The 17,212-nt window shown below is 42.8% G+C and overlaps 1 protein-coding gene across 2 annotated transcripts in view; it reads right to left on the reverse strand.

Moving 5' to 3' along the window:
• Window positions 1-17,212, reverse strand: part of Sgcd (sarcoglycan delta) — a 408,119-nt gene that overhangs the window by 185,581 nt on the left and 205,326 nt on the right. Inside the window, exon 1 of one of the 2 annotated variants that reach the window (XM_090321217.1) lies at window positions 8,079-8,099. The exons of the other annotated variant lie outside the window; for it this stretch is intronic. Within the exon in view, the coding sequence (XP_090177343.1) occupies window positions 8,079-8,090 (12 nt within the window). The 5' untranslated portion in view covers window positions 8,091-8,099. Of the gene's footprint in view, window positions 1-8,078; window positions 8,100-17,212 lie in introns of those variants that run through there. 2 annotated transcript variants of the gene reach the window in all.

Consider the following 17,212-nt stretch of genomic DNA (forward strand, 5'->3'; position numbering starts at 1 on the left):
CTGCCATCCAGAAACCAGCCTCCCCCATCTAAAGAGCCAAGGTGACAGGGCAGAAAAGAGTAGCATTCGTTTGGAACATTCCCCTTTTCTTTGTTTCCTCTGGCATTTGCATTTTTCTTCCCCAAATCATACCACACCATGAACAACTTCGAAAGACCTCCAAACGATTTTGAAAGTACTGGGTGTTTCTAAAGAATGGTTTTAAATGTCAGGCTAAGCATGAGATTTGTAGTGCGTGGTTTGGGGGGGAATTATTTTTTTTTCCCCTGATAGTCCTGGGGTGTTTTGAACCCAGGGTCTTATACTTGCTAAGCAGACACTGGACTCCTTGACCCACTCCTCCAGTACCTTGTTGCATTGGTAATTGGGTCTTTGACTGATGTCTGAGCTAGCTTGGAACTATGATCCTACCAAACTTCCAAGTAGCTGGGATGACAGGCTTATATCACCATGTCTAGTTTAAAACTGTTTTCCCTCCTCCTCCTCCTCCTCCTCCTCCTCTTCCTCCTCCTCCTCCTCCTCCTCTTCCTCCTCTTCGTCCTCCTCCTCCTCTCTCTTCCTTTGTTTTGATGGGCTAGGAATAAAAACCAGATCCCCTAACATAATACACACATTTTCCCAAGACAGAGCCCCCCCACTCCTCTCACCCTGCATCTTTCTCAAGAACTCTCAGAGAAGGAGCTCAGGGGGAGCAAGAGCACAGTGTTGGGGGGGGTGGGAGCATGATGGAAGTGCCATGCTCAGAGACCCACATCCATCTACCCCCAAAGTTCTCAGCCTTCTAAAAATAAAGCAAATCTCAACAACTGCCAGTTCCTCTTCTCCACAACTGCTCCATCCTAAATTAACAGCAGAGGCAGCCAAACCAAATCCCCCCACAATTGACAAGGAAATCTCTCCAAGTCGTGAAAGAATCGGATTTATAACTGGGAGATCAGGGCCTGGGTGGTTTCAGAGCCAGGGGCATCGGGTCTAATGAATTCCCTTGTGATTCATGAGCTACATTTGCGGGTCTCAGGATTTCTCCACCAGATCCTAATTTTGAGTGGTTTAGGACTTAGGCAATCAAAATTGAAAAAAGAAAAAACTTGGTAATATGGTCCTAAAGACTGTTCTTATGATGCCCCTAATGTCTGACTACATGGCTTATTTTGGGATGGGGTGGGGAAACAGGAAGAGGGAGAGAGGGGGAGGGCAGGGGGAGAGGCAGGGGCGGGGCCAGAAATGGTCAGGGAGAAAGACAGGGAGGGGGACAAGATGAAAGAGGGGAAGGGATAGAGAAAGGAGAAGGGGAGAAGGGGGAAAGGGAGAAGAGGGAGGGGAGGGAGGGGGAGGGAGAAGGAAAGGGGGAGAGGGAGAGGGAGAGGGAGAGAGGGAGAGGGAGAGAGGGAGAGGGAGAGTGAGAGAGGGAGAGGGAGAGGGAGAGAGGGAGAGGGAGAGAGGGAGAGGGAGAGGGAGAGAGGGAGAGGGAGAGAGGGAGAGAGAGAGAGAGAGAGAGAGAGAGAGAGAGAGAGAGAGAGAGAGAGAGAGAGAGAGAGAGAGAGAGAGAGAGAGAGAGGGAGAGAGAAGGGGCGCGCTCTCTAGCACTCAGATTCACATCTGGCATTGTCAACCCTGGATTTCAAATCTGTAAAGATTACTTAGCTCTACTGGTATTTAGGCATATTATCCTAGATTTGAAAATAATAAAGCTGAAAGGTAGCCAGGTACTTTGGATGACATAGGTGAGAATTGTTCAACAGATTCCTTGAAGGATGGAGTTGGTTGACTCTGCATGCAGTAAATGTCTCTTTCTTTCCATTTCTCCCCCACCTACTTCCTGCTGTGTAATTAAAATAAATCCTTGCTATAACTTTGTGCCAGTCCTGGGCTTGGGCTCTTGCTTGTCTTTTTTTTTTTTTTTTTGCCAGTCCTGGGCTTGAGCTCAGGTCTGAGCACTGTCCTTGGACTTTCTCAAGGCTAGAGCTCTACCACTTGAGCCTCAGCACCACTTCCCGCTTTTTTCTATGTATGTGGTACTGAGGAATTGAACCCCGGTCTTCGTGCATGCTAGGCAAGCACTCTACCACTAGGCCAAACTCCCAGTCCCTCTTGCTTGTCTTTTAAGCAACGTTGGCACTCTGCTATTTGAACCACACCTCCACGTCTGGCTTTTTGCTAGTTATTTGGAAATCAGTTTTTTGGATTTGTTGGCCCAGGTATTTTTCACCAGAAACATTGATTGCATTGGAATGGAAAGACAACAGTATTTTAAAATGCCCCTCAGATCATTTTCATAGGTGCCAAACTTAAGAATTGCTAAGTTATAAACTCCTTTAAAACATAAACATTTAGCGTAGGAAATTCCTTGGGCTTGATTCCCCTGCTCTGCAAAAACACTCATAAACTTTATTGTGTCATTCTATGAGCTAAAAAAAAAAATCTGCTATATCTTCCATGGCCTAGCAGGGAAAGATAGCCAGTGATCTTCACAAAGTCTAAAAACCTGACTGGAGCTGGACTCTGTGCCAACTGGGAGAGGCTTCTGCTATCTCTCACCCTTTGCCAGTTCTTCAACTTTGAATCTTTCTACTTAAGGTGCCTGTAATAAATAAATAAAGAAACAAATCAAGCTGCCTCTCCTGGAAAGATTTTGACCTTATCCTAGAGATTCCCCTCATTTCTCATGTGTGTCTAGCTCAGTCCTCTTCAGCCTTCACACTTCTACTTCTCTGTCATTTCCTTGGGCACACTGCCAGCTCATGGTGAGGGGATGGACAGCAGACAGTCCATTCAGCACGATGATTGCAGCGATTAGATAGTCCATTGGTTACTGACTTGGGGCGGAAGGCAGGCTGGAGTGATATGAGGTCATATAGAAAGAGGGGAGAAGTAATAATAGCACAGACCTGTGGTGTGCACATCAGGACCCTTTTGGATCGATTACAGCCCACAGAACTCACATTAGCCAAAGGAAGAAATAGAAGTTAATGAAATCATGCAACTCTTAAATCCCACTGGCAGATCTGAGGTCAAGCCTGAGGATAGAATCAAGACTTAGATATAATGCAGACTCTCTCTCTCCACTTAGCCTTCCCTTGGCCTCCTCTTCAGGCGTTTTCTCTCCAAGTCGGTGAACCCTCCCCACTCCCCCCACTGCACCTCACTGGGAAAAACCACAACCCCCCCCCACTTAAATTTCTAGGAAGGATGCTACCTGGTCCAGCTTGAGCCTCATGTTTGTCCCTCATGTTGGTCTACTTGGCTTGTGGGATACCCAGGGGAAAAGAAAATGGCTCCACCTGTGTGCAGGTTGAGTACAATGATTGGGGAGTTGAGAAAAGGGGGTAGGAGCAAAAGCACACCCCAGCATGTTGCCAGAGGAAGTCCCTCTAGGAAATATAATGACACAATATTTACTCCAAGGATGGAAAAGTATTCACTGTGTTCTAGCCAAAATTAGCCCAATTACACTTTACCTAAGAGCAGATGATTAGAACAATGACTTGGTGCCCGCCTTTCATCTGAGAGTTCACCATGAATATCTTGTGGGAAATGGCATACTGCCTTAAGGCTGATCAAACCAGAGCAAATCTAGTGCTAATTTTCAATGGCCCCTGGCAAATTTATCTGGTTGATGCTGGAGATAATCGTTTCTGGAAGGAATTTGGCAGAGGATATGGGTGACAAATTGGTAGCCTACAGATTGTGATGTTCTGTCTATTGGTTAGACATGCTGTCAAATGTATGCATAATAAACAGGAAGGGACCCTCAAGCTAAGTCAACCTTTTACGAAGGAATTGGAACACTGGTAATTAATTTCACGTGTGAATAAGGAATTTCATTGCAAATGTGCTTTTAAAAGTGAGTGTGCTTTTTTAAAAGTGATTTCAATCAGATGAGAAAACATACGAGTGTCCTTCAATACATGATCCCAGTGTTTTCCCTCCTTTTCACTGCAGAACACAAAATCAATTCTTTTTTACATTTCTTTTGGCACCATCATTTCACATTTTATTCTAGCTCACTGAAAGTGAACTCTTACAATAGCACGTTGTGGCTTTCTACTTAAATTTGGAGATAAAATTTATTGACAAGTATAGAAAGAAATGAACCAGACTCCATGAAACTGAGAAATGATGCGATCTGTGCTTGAAACACACACACACACACACACACGATCATCTGACTCCGTTTTGACGATCTCATTGTTACTGTGCTACAAAACACAGCAGTTGTGTGCTGCAGGGGTTCCAATCTCCTAAGAAGCACCAGGAAAGAAACATGTGACTTGAAAATGAAGGGTGACATATAACGAATGATTGTTGTCCTTAATGTACTATGTTGTCTCTCATCTCCTTTCCTGTCCCTTGGTTATCTCATATTGTTATAGTGTCTCACTTTGTTATCTGATATATTGAATTAATTTGTATTTGGTTATTTGAAATTTGATAGGGAAGGGGGGAAAACCAAGACGAGTGGGGGGTGTGGGGGGGAGGGTAATGGGTACCAAGACATGTGAAAGGGTATCAATGTATGTGAATTAATGCACCTTCTATCTGGAAAATATCATGTAACCCTTTTACTAATTACAATAAAAAAATAAAAATAAAAAAAAATGAAGGCTGACCCTCAAACAGCTAACTGCCTAGACCAGTAATAATACACCAAACAAAAAATTACAGGCAGAAAATTCAGATGTTAGAAGAGTTCTCGCTGAATATGGGACAAGAGAACGATTGGGCAAAGCTAAACTAGAATGTGTCTGACACATGACAATGACTTCATAAACATTAATTCATTCACCAGGTATGCATTCCTAATCATAAAAAAGTTCGGATTCCATTTTTTGGACTACTGCATTTTTGGACAACTTTGATTTGGGACACTTAGAACAGATGGGCTATTATTTAATTCTGATTTAGAAAAAGATGGTGTTATCTTGTCATGCAACTCTTTTCATGACTCTGAGGAGGAAATTAAGAACTGAGAGGAACCAAGGGGAAAAAAAGAGCTGAGTAAATACAGGTAGCAGAGGAGCTGCGCAAAGCAAAGTTGGCGCTTGGGTTGGGGTTTTCAGTTCCTTCAGTCTCTCTTCTTCCCTCCCTTGTGAAATTTACTTCCTTAAACATAATCTTTGTTCTAAGATACAGGGCCTGTTATCTCCTTGGCTTCTTATCTCCTCTTGAGCAGTCAGGAGGTCTTTCTTAGAGTTTTCTAAGTATTACTTTAATGAGAAACTAAATGTAAACAGATAAGGCTGTGAAATAATTAAAACAAAATTTCAGTGTCTCCAGATACAATGCTATCATTCTAAGAAGCAGGCAAAAAAACTTGTCTCATAATAACTTGAAGAGATTAAGCTCCACAGATCATTAAACATCTGCTTGCATGTACTAGGAAGACACATGGTTGTCTCATGAGATGGCAAGGTTCAAGGGCAAGGCGCGTCCTCAAAGCTTCTCTTCAGATCAACTTCTACAGTCTAGGATCGACGAGAGTCCCATCTCCTGTCATTAGCAGAAGTGGAATGAACCAAGCAACTGGGTCTATCCCAACTGACTACTCTGCTATTTTATTAGTGTAGAGTGATGATAGGACAGAGTGGAGGAAATATATCTTGTGTAAGATCCACTGCTTCTCAGCCTCGAAAGCATGAAGAACGTCAGAACCACCGAACAGACAAGTGCAGAAATAGGGAAGTCACCATGTGTTACTGGGTATCACCAATGGAAAAACCAGGACAAAACCAAACAAAATAGGACAATGAGGCGGGAAGACTCATGGTTATCCCATTACCCTTGAAACTCACTGTAACCAGAGGAGGAGAGGAGAGCCTGAGAGTGATGAATGGAGACGACCATGATACTGCCTGGCTGCATAACTGTGGTCAGAGCCAATCAGAGCTCTGATCCTTCCAGCCAATCCTGGCTCTCAGGCTGTGTGTGGGCTGTTCCTCAATCACGCCTGGGCATATCTCAAGCCAATAAACCAGAAGGTGATTGTCAGTGCACCCAGTCCTATTTGGCTAAGGGTTGTTGGGAAGAATTCAATTCATGTCATGGACCTCTGATTCTAGGGGGTGTTTCCAGATGTCCAGTAGATCTGGAAAGGGAAAGAAATCCATATGCACTATGTGCCCCGGTACTGCAAATTCATGTGTATAGGTTACGTTGTTTATTATCATCACTATCTTTAAGTAGCTGTACAAAGGCATTGTCATCTAACAAGGCAGTTTATCAATATGGTAGTGATCAAACCCCTTTCAACATGTACCCACCCCTCCTCTACCAACACTCTTCTTCCTTTTGTAGGACAGACATTCTCCTCCTCTTCATTCATCTACCTTGTTTCCCCTTGTCCCCACCACATCTCTTTTGAGAACTTGCTTCCTGTTCTTTTCTTTTGCTGAACTTTAGATTTGGGCTTCCTAAGAGATTGGCACTATTTGAGATCTTCCTTGAATCTACCATTTTATACAGGCCGAGGATCCAAACCTTTTAGTAAATGGAAAGACCACAGGGTCCAGAGCACTTCTGCTATATTAACTTAGATCAGTTCTTTGACCTTGAGCAAGTCACTCCACCTCTTTGAACATTAATTTTGTCTCTTGATACACTCAGAAAAAGATAATCCTTATCTACTACACAGGAGATATTGAAACCCAAGTGAAACACTGTGGGTACAAACGCCTTTCTAAATTACAAAGTGCTATTAAAATTACATTAGTCCATTACTCATAGAAAATATTAAATCATGACACCATTCGGCTTCAATTTCATACTCATTAATAGGAATGAGAAGCAGCTTAGCATAGCAATTAAGGAGACAGACTTCGCATCAGACGGGCTGAGTTCAATTCAATTCTCATTTTGCAACTGGACTATATGTGACCATTTAACCCTCAGAAACTCAGTTTCTTCCTTATCCCTATCTGTAAAGATAATCCTAAGACTTAATTATAGGGTTTTTATAAAGATTATGCAGTGGTGAAGAAAAAAATTTGAACATGGTGCTTAGGGAGAGTTAGCAATTAGCGGCAGGGAATATGGCCTAGTGGCAGAGTTACTTGCCTGCTGTGTATAAAGCTCTGGGTTCGATTCCTCAATACCACATACACAGAAAAAGCTGGAAGTGGTGCTGTGGCTCAAGGGATAGAGCACTAGCCTTGAGCACAGAGAGGCTCAGAGACAGTGGCCAAGCCCTGAGTTCAAGCCCCAGGATTGGCCAAAAAAAACAAAAACAAAAACAAAAAAACCCTTAAAAATGAATTGTAAAAGTCAGTAATCACTGGCTCGTGCCTTTATTCCCAGCTACACAGAAGGCTGAGATCTGGAGGATTTGAATTCAAATCCAGCCCATGCAGCAAAGTCTGCAAGATACCATCTCCAAAATCATGAGCACAAAGCAAGGCTGGTGGCATGGCTCAAATGGCAGATTGCCAGCTAAGCAAGAAAATGGAACCAGGGCAAGTCTCTTGCATTCAAACACCTGGGTACCAACAATAATACTTAATGATAATAATAACGATAAAATTGTTATGACTCTCTTATTCATCAGTACACACTCAACTACTCTCATTAGATCATTGTGCAAGCTCCATTAATATACCAACACTGGTTGAACCTACTCTGGCATTCAGCTGCTCACGTTAAACCTAATTTGGCCTTCGATTGCTGGATAGCCTCCATCATCCTACTATATTCCTTTCTGGTTTTTATTATTTTTTTCTGACTTTGTTCCTCCTTTCATCTCCTCAAAGCAAAGTATCCCCAACCCACTCACACCAAACATGCCTGAAACCACAGGAAATGCGGTGATTTGTATACTATGCTTCTCCCCAAACATTCATACCTACAGCCAAGTTTAGTTGATAACCCAGGCACTAGAAGATATTAACAACAAAGAACATATTCTAACAATACTCTTCTGTAAAGGAGGGCAGGGTAGAGCTTGAGGATATCACACAGAACTGCATGCAATCTAGAAACTTATGAATGTCTTATTTCTAGTATTTTCTACCTAACAATTTTATTTCAGGTAAGTGAAAACCATCAAAAGCCAAGCCAGATATAAGAGGGTTCACTGTACATCTAACCTCATCCTCCATGGCTCCAACAAGTTCACGTTTCCCTTTGTCCTCCCTTTTTCCTCTGACTTGAAAGATTGTTGAGCAACTTCCCAGCCATTTAGCAAATAATGGTTCATTATGGACTCATAATGCTTGAAGTTTCAGATTGGGAAAGACCGTAGCTTATATCTGTGAAGACATAACTTTAAAATTTTGAAAGATCCACATTTGAAAGAGAATTATAAAGCTGAACACAAAATGCACTGCTTTCCCATTCTTTTCTTATCCCTTTTATTAAAAAAAATCTTTTTTGATATCTAGAAGTCTGTATATCCAATGGATTTAATCGGAAGGCCTCCCTTGGGCCAAGGCCCCCCACCTGGACTGCAGTCTTCCTATTTATGTTCCCAGCACTATAGCTAGAATGACAAGAACGAGATGCCACAGATACACCTCTACACCCCACTATTGGTTTGGACTTTAAGTGTATCTTTAGTCTACGTTCCCTTTTTATTCAGCATTTGCTGCTCCAAAGCCATCTCGGGGCTGGGAGTTTGGCCTAGTAGTAGAGTGCTTGCCTAGCATGTATGAAGACCCAGGTTCAATTCCTTGGTACCACATACATAGAAAAAACCTGGAAGTGGTGCTGTAGCTCTAGCCTTGAAAAAGCCAAAGGACAGCACTCAGGTCCTGAGTTCAAGCCCCAGGACTGACAAAAAAATTCAGACCAGATTTCTTGGAGCAAATGCTAAATAAAAGTAATGGGAAAATGGACTAAAGATACGCTTAAAGTCCAAACTCGTTGCTTATTCAGTGTTTGGGAAGAATGTTGGCCATTTCTTTTTATCTCGAGTCCTATAAAGTCACTGACCCAGTAACACTGTCTTTCTAGGTTGGAAAGCCACTTCACTGCCAGGCATACAAGTGTCTTCATGGTTCTCTTTGGGACAAACACTAAACATGAGTATTCATTTGGGTATCGTATAACCCTGATCATAAAACCTACACACAGAATAGGCTCCAGAAAGCAGAAAGGCACCCCAATAAAGTTCATTTTAGGGGAGGCCAAGAAATGTTTCTTGCATCCTTGGATCGGGCTGGGAACAGACAAAGCAGCCCCTACCCACACAGATAAACAACATGGCAACTCCTCGTGCCTGTGCGTGGGGAGGGAACTTCAGAGTCAGAACTCTCTGTTCCCCTAGGGCTCAGACAACTACTTACAAAACACAGACAAATGGAACTCTCCCAGGAGTTCTGCGAAGCGACAGCTCCTCAATTGTTTCCTGTCATGATGACTTTGCTAGTACAGCCTGACAGTCAAAAGCCATTGGGAACCGCACGCTCCGAATCTCTCAGCCGGCACAGAACGCTCCTCCGAAAGTGTTTTCAAATTCCAGGTATGCCCACAAACAAAGTGCGCTGTCTCTACCACCCACTGTTCAAATGCAGTGCCTGGCACTTGGCATATGGGATGCATCTAACCTTCAAAGCAACTGCAACTGTGTGTGTGTGTGTGTGTGTGTGTGTGTGTGTGTGTGTGTGTGTGTGTGTGTGCAGGATGGGTTAAGTGCCTTTGAATCATAATGGACACTTACTTGTCATGGTAACAGTATTAGGCTGTAGGTTTACTAATAGAGGATTAGGTCACAGCAACATTCTAGGCTTACACCTAGGAACCACTATAAAGGGTGAGTTTGAGCCATTATTGCTTCCTTTGGCCTTTTCGTTTTGCTTCTGTCCTGCTATCATGAAGGAAGACATCTCTGGCCAAGCGTCCACATAGAGATTTTGTTTTGTTTTGTGAACATAAAAAACAAATTTGGGTCAATCATGAGGCTTGAACCTGGGGGTTTGGGCACTAGTCCCAATCTTCTTTTGCTCAAGGTTGGTGCTTTACCACTTGAGCCACATCTACACTTCTGGCTTTTTTTTGGTAGTTAATTGGAGATAAAGAGTATCCTGGACTCCTGGCCAGGGCGGCTTTCAACTGTGATCCTCAGATGTTGGCCTCCTGAGTAGCTAGGGTTACTGGTGTGAGCCCCCAAGGCCTAGCTTTACAAAACATTTTTTAAGTAGTTTTACAGAGGGATTTCAGTTCAACCCATCTGTTTATTAGGACAATGTATCTTGATCTGTGTCGCCTCTTCCATCCCTCTCCTTTCTCTTCAGCCCACCCTTCCCCTCCAGTCACCTCCTTCCATTTGACTGTGTATGTGAAATATTATGGCTGAACCAGCCCACCCTTCCTCTCTTTATTTGTGAGCCCTCCTTCCCTGCCCTTGAACTCTGCCTCTTCTTGACAACACATGTTTTGGCTTCCTGGTATTTTGTTAACCTAGAAAGTCATCGGTTTGAAGGAGTTATACCACTGGAATCTTTCTATGCATACTTTGAGTTCGGACATGGTGTCTTCTAGAAGAGTGAACCAGCACATCTTTCTTCCATTGTATTACCTAGTCTTGCCTACTTCTGTTATGCCAATAAAGACAGGGGCACAGACACAGCTTTTTTGTTTTGCTTTTCAAATTGTGTATGAAAGGGTAGTAGAGTTGAAAGAGTGCCAACCAAATCCGCAGGATATCCTAAATCATGGAACCACTTACCCCACACACACATATACCCTTTTCTTTCTTTTCACTTTTGGTATGGCACTCGGTAAGTTAGATGAGGTGAACTAGACTTTGTGTGAGATGACTTTTTTTTAACTGTACATGAAATGAAAGAATATGTTTAAGTTAGTAGGGCTGGGCTCAGCTGTGCTGGCCTGATTCGGTACATTTTTTAAATGTATTCCAGTTTCAATATAGAAGGGCCTTGCAGGGATTATCATCTCAGTTTTCTGTTTCCAAGCATGATTTATGGATGAAATGTGATGAAATTCTTTTCTCAATCCCCATCCCTTAGCAAACCACATTGTCTTAGGAAATCACTCACCATCGCCCTCTGAAATGACCCTCTGGGAATGCGCTTCTGTTCAAGTAAATGTCTCTATTATATATTGAGTTTTCTGGGGGAGTTTGAGGAACTCAGGCCTGCCGAGTTTGTTATGAGACATAATCAAAAGTGTTCCATTTCATCTTTCTAACAACACTAATGTAATCACCTACAATCATTTCTGAAGTGTAGGAAAAAGAGCTAAGAATTTTATTTAATCATACCACATGCAGACAGCACAAAAGTACTTGAGGCATTTAGCTGCTGGGTGGTTTACTTTTATTAAAAGTCAGTAAATATTTTAATGGTAAACACGCCATGGAACGTGTCAAGTGAGGGTAGATACACCTCGCCAAATGTCTCTGCCTATATGAATATTTCCTTTTCCAAAAGACATTTTTAAGGGTCCATATCAACCAGGTATTGATAATGAATGTAATGGATGAAAACTTGCCTTGGCCCAAACCAGTAATTATTCAATTAAGTATCTACTCAACCATACTATAACTAATTGAGTCTCTTTTCTTTCTTCATGCTGTAAAAGCAGTTAAACACAGCCAGATGTTTTATACTCTCTGCTCTCAATGGCAGAACATGTTTGTTAACTAGGTCAGCCACAATTAGGTGCCTGAGCTACTCATTCACTGGTCTAGTGGATGTCTTTGCAGGTATATCATTTCCCAGTGAATGGGAAAACCATGAGGCATATATAATGTATTGGAAGGAGCAAGTAACAGTGGGGCTGGGGGTGGGGGTGGCGTTGGGGGTGGGGGTGAGCTCTTGGCAGCCTTTGCTTTCTAAAGACTCCTTGCGCATTTTTTTTGAAAGATGGGAATTCCCATCGCTTTTGAAGAACAAACCCCTTTCTCATTCCATGTTCTTGAGTTACAGTAGGACTGAGGTCCACTTTCTGAACACTTTCCTGGTCATATGGCCTAAGACTAGTGCCTCCATATTACTATAGTCCCTCTCCAAGTGATTATATATGTTTTGGGGACATGACCTGAATCATGATAAGGAGAGAGATGACCACTTACCTTTATGCTAAAACAAGTGGAACATAAGCTTGATGGACAGAAATCTCTATCTCTCAGAGAAGAGAAGGTCAGAATGTATATGCTCTCAAGCTTTCTTACTACAGTGAGTACAGAATTGAATGGGAAAAGCAAACAAAAGATGGATAAATAAGTATGCAGAACATCACACGACACATTTCCCTGTCTGCAGGGACGATTGATATCTGGATTCAAATGAGATGGCAGCATACAAAAACATACTCATCACACCCTTCTATATGTCTTATAGGTATTTGTTCTCTGTTAGACATCTCCTCCCATAGAACACGGGCCTTTCCTTTCATTATTTTTGCTTGGGAGGAAGGAAGCATTCTACTTTACTATATCATATATCCATATGCACAAGAATGAACGGGACACCGCACAACTCAATAATGATCAAAAAAAGAACTAGCCATCGCTGTTCCCAAACTCTCCTTTCTATCATTTCTACACGACTCCTTTGCTTCTGCCCAGGTACTCAATCCACACACTACTGCCTGACTCAGACACAATCTCTACATCCTCTGAGGATCACCTCTCCTTGAGTTCAACTCGCATAGAATTCCAGTTTCTTGACCCTCATTTTCACCAGGAGATGTCAAAAGTCAGTAACAGATTGCTGCGTTTGGATTCAGTCACTCTTCCCCCCAACCACACACACACACACACACACACACACACACACACACACACACACACACACACACACACACACACGAGGCTCCTGTGTTGAAGGCTTGGTTTTCCCGCTGGAGGTATGTATTACTGATACGGGAATGAATCATCATCTTGCTGAACTTATTACACGGTTGCTCCTCTGATGAGTTCCTAGCACCATCGGCTACTAGAAGAAAGGAGTCCAGTTGGAGAAAGTGAGGTGTCAAGCGCGCATGTTTTGAGGATGGCCTGGTCCCCCTTTCCCTCTCTGCTTCATGGCTGCCACGAGGTGAACAGCTTTCCTTTGCCCTCCACCGTGATGTGTTCACTTTCCACAGGCTCCAAAACATGGAGCTGATATCATCCATGGACTGAGATCTGTGAAACCAGAGAGGAGCTAGAACAGTCCTTTCCTCCATGAAGTTGTCTGGTGAAGTCACACTCATCAGTCACACATGCTAACCTAGCACGTGCCGCCTTTCAGTCCTTTCTGCATAAATCCAAGAGCCAAGGTGTGTAATAGGTAAATGTGTTACTCAATTCCTAAAGCAATGTGGTAGCATGAAAGCTTACTATGTGTATTCCTAAAGGGAACACCTTCCGAAAACACAAGATGTGAGTTATTTTCCCTTTTCCCTGGTTTTTGTTTTAATATAACCTAGGTAAGAACTGGAATTTCATGAGTACTTAACAAATAACTTCTGAGTGCTGGACAGACGGAAGGCAGTGGATTACACTTTTGTTTTGTAACATTATACTGAATCTTCACTAACATCTTTTTCTTTAATTCTGGGAGCCGCGCCTCGTAATGAAGCATCGACACTCTGTGAGTTTGCTCTAATAATGAGTTTTCATTCCAATTAATACAAATACAAATACAGACCTAATTCACTAGAAACAAATTTTTCTGCATGGAAGAGAAATGTGTAAGGATTGCACTCAGGCTGTTACTGGCAGAAATGGTATCCTGAATTCTCTTCCCCCAATTCTGAAATGTGCTCTCTTGATGGACTCTGTGCTTATACTAAGTATGCGAAGTTATCACTGACTGATTTTGAAAACTACACATCAGGGTATAGTTAGCCCTTTGAATAAGAAAAATACCACTCAACAGTTAGATATCCAGTGTATCCCGGAGTACCTGAAGAATGCAAACAGAGACAGAGTACTTTCTAAAATATGCCATCCCATTAGACTGCATACATGTGTACTTGAATGGTGAGAGGAATGACAACTATTAAGATACACTGTGTCCATAAACTGCTTTGTTACATGGTGACTACTTAAGTACACCCACTTAAGGGCAAGAAGACAAGAACAACAACAACAAAAAGAAAACCAAAATAACGAAAATACCATCAGCCATCTTGTGAAATATGAAATAGTCAAAGGTCTGTGTGTCTCAGGAGGACTTTCTAAAGCTGCTGGGCACTTTTGCAGCTTCCATCCATTAAACATGTTTCTGAAGTTCCCATGCTATCTAAACACACAGCGTTGTGCATGTGCATTTCTTCCTCAGGCAGATACCCCCTGGGTTGATGGTTGACAGTGGTGGTGTCTGCTAAAACAGCGCTGAAAGAATACAAGCGGTCAGCTAGACAAGCAGCCATCGGTACTACAAAGAAACCTGGACATGCGTGGTAAGACCAAGTAGGCTTTTTCCATTCTCATCCAGAGGTAAACCTGATCACTTACTACCAAAGTGGAGGCATTTTCATGAAGCTAACATCTCATTATTATGTCTGCGAAGAGGAGAGACCAGTTTGTATCCTGTACCAAATGTTTTGTTTTAAAGGAAGTAGGGCGGATAACCACATGAGAAATGGCTTCTGACAGTGCATGCTAGCAAACACTTCAGGCTCCAAACATTGCCAGAGCAATAGATTCTTCTACCAATGGTTTTCTACAGCAGTCCCCCCAGACTTGGAACTATCTGAGAGTCTCACTTTGAAGCTATCCTACCCTCTTCATAACTTTCTGGAAAGTTTCATTGGTAGGATCAAACTCCAAAGCTTGCCTGGGCAAGAAAAAAAATGGTCAAACCTATCTGAAAAACCGAGACAAAAACCAAATCCAAGACAAAAAAAAAAAAAAAAAGATAGGAAAGCTTTGCAGCTAAGAAAGCATGGGGCCTTGCAAACTAGAAATCCATTCTCTTCCATGACAGCCGTATCTTTTTTAAAATACAAATAAGATGTGAAAGACAAATAAGTATAGAAACAGTTGGTCCTGGACTCCAAAACTTTGACCTGAGGAGAAGCGTATGCCATTCTTCAGGATGATGCTCATTGAACTCTCTTCCCTTCCTTTGTTTCGTTATGCAGAATGCCCACAATGCTTTGTGTTTGAAGAGGCTCAGGGTTAAAGGGTCATGTCTAAAATGGGAGAGATTTTCTTTCTAGGCTAGGTAAAGTGATTGGGAAGGAAGAAGCCTGACCACGTGTTAGAGTTAATCATAGTGTAGAAGCAACTCCTTGGTTTTATGTGGTGGGATGTGATTTTTCACTCTGCATGAAAACCCGTAATAAAGGGCTATGAAAACATTTGTGAAATCTAGTATGGGTGCTTATCCAACTAGCAGTGCAAGCATGTTTAATGACGGCATTCTGCAGAAATCGAAGGCTATGTCGATACCTGAGGCAGAAGACAATGTGTGTGTCTTATATGTATTTATCGGTATAATCTTGCATAGTTTAAATCAAAAGCCCTATACTGTTGAAACATGATGGTATATAAAGGTTTTTTTTTTGTTGTTTTTTGTTTTTTGCCAGTCCTGGAGCTTGAGCTCAGGGCCTGAGCACTGTCCTTGGACTTTCTCAAGGCTAGAGCTCTACCACTTGAGCCTCAGCACCACTTCTGGCTTTTCTTTATTTTTGTGGGTCATGGGGCTTGAATTTGGCCTAGACACTGTCCCTGAGCTCTTCAGCTCAAGGCTATGAACCTACCCTTGAGCTAAGCCCTACTTCCCGTTGTCTAGAGGTTAATTGGAGAGAAGAGTCTCAGATCCTTTTGTGCTGGGGCTGGCTTTGAACCTTGATCCTCAGATCTCAGCTTCCTGAGTAGCTAGGATTACCTGGCTACCACCTTTGGCCTTTCTATATACACGGTACTGAGGAATCGAACCCGGCTATTTAAGTTTTACATTTATATTTTCACAGATTAGTTGTCAACCAGGACTCATCTCTAGGAGGGGAGGGTGACAAAGCCACTAAGACAGGTTGCCAGAGACTCATGGCCTGCATCATACAGTAATGCATGTCTTAAAGCAAATAGTTTGTGGTTATTGAAAAATCCGATGTATTTCTAATCATGAAATACCTACATTTATTTTAATATGGTATGCAAATATGCTCTATCTTAGTGGACAAGCTTCTTTTGTGCGGTGTGTGTGTGTGACCTCTGAAATTTAATTGAAGCATATGTTATATTCTTTCCTTCCCTGCTTTAGTACCAAGCCTTGTCTTCCTGTGCTATGGAGACGAATGCTGAAGCTCTCTCTCCCTCTCCCTTCTCTCCTCCCTTCCCCATCTACTCTTCATCCTTCCCCTCCTTTCTGCTTTCCTCATTCTACCTTTCTTCTCACTTCCCTTTCCCTCTCCTTCCTCCTTCCCTTGATTTCTTGTCTTCCTCTCCCTTCCTTTCTTCCTTTGCCCTCCTTTCTTTTTCCTCCTTTTTCCTTTCCTTTTTTTTGCCAGTCCTGGGGCTTGAACTCACGGCCTGGGCACTGTTCTGCAGGCTTTCTCAAGGCTAGCACTCTACCCCTGAACCACCACACCACTTCCGCCTTCTTTTTCCTGTGTCTGAGACACAAAAGAATAAGGGGCAAGAACTCTAGCACTAGGCCAAACTTCCAGCCCTTTCATTTCTTTCCTTTCACTTGTCACCTCACTTAATGAAGGTCTGTGACATTATCCCCCTCTTAGGCCCTTGTAGTCTACCAATGGGGTAGAGCACGTCCCAAGTCCAATTCCAGAGTGACAGCCCGTGGCAGGGCAGCTCTGGACGGGCACTGAGTGAGCCCTGAGGATGACACTGGGCTTTGTTGCTCGCCTGGGCTTCCACGAGAGCACGGTGACCTCACACTCGACAGCTGCTCTTTTACACCAATCACTGTCGCTTTAGACACTGTGATAAAACTTCTTCTTCTTTTTTTTTAATCCATTTTCCTCACCCATCTGGGATCCTGTGATAACCCTCAAATGACTCATCGCCACACAAATGACTCATCTCCACACCCGCAGTGACAACTTTACCACTTTTATAAAGGTCCCAAGGCCACATGAACCAAGTGTCCTGCATTAGGACATAGGGAAGGCTCCATTTGCCCTGTGACAGAAGAGGTGCTAAAAATTCTTTTCTCTTAGGTCACTAGACCCATTCAAAGGTCAGAGAAAAAAAATGAATTTAGCTGTGGTGGTAACACGGATAGAGCTTCACAACCCCGCCCCCCACCCCATGCCCCGGAAAGTCACAGCTGAGTCTGATGAAAAAGTTTTGCTGTGATAAGCC

The sequence above is a fragment of the Megascapheus bottae genome, chromosome 29, assembly GCF_031878675.1.
Source record: "Megascapheus bottae isolate mThoBot1 chromosome 29, mThoBot2.hap1, whole genome shotgun sequence".
In the NCBI taxonomy this organism is placed as follows: domain Eukaryota; kingdom Metazoa; phylum Chordata; class Mammalia; order Rodentia; family Geomyidae; genus Megascapheus; species Megascapheus bottae.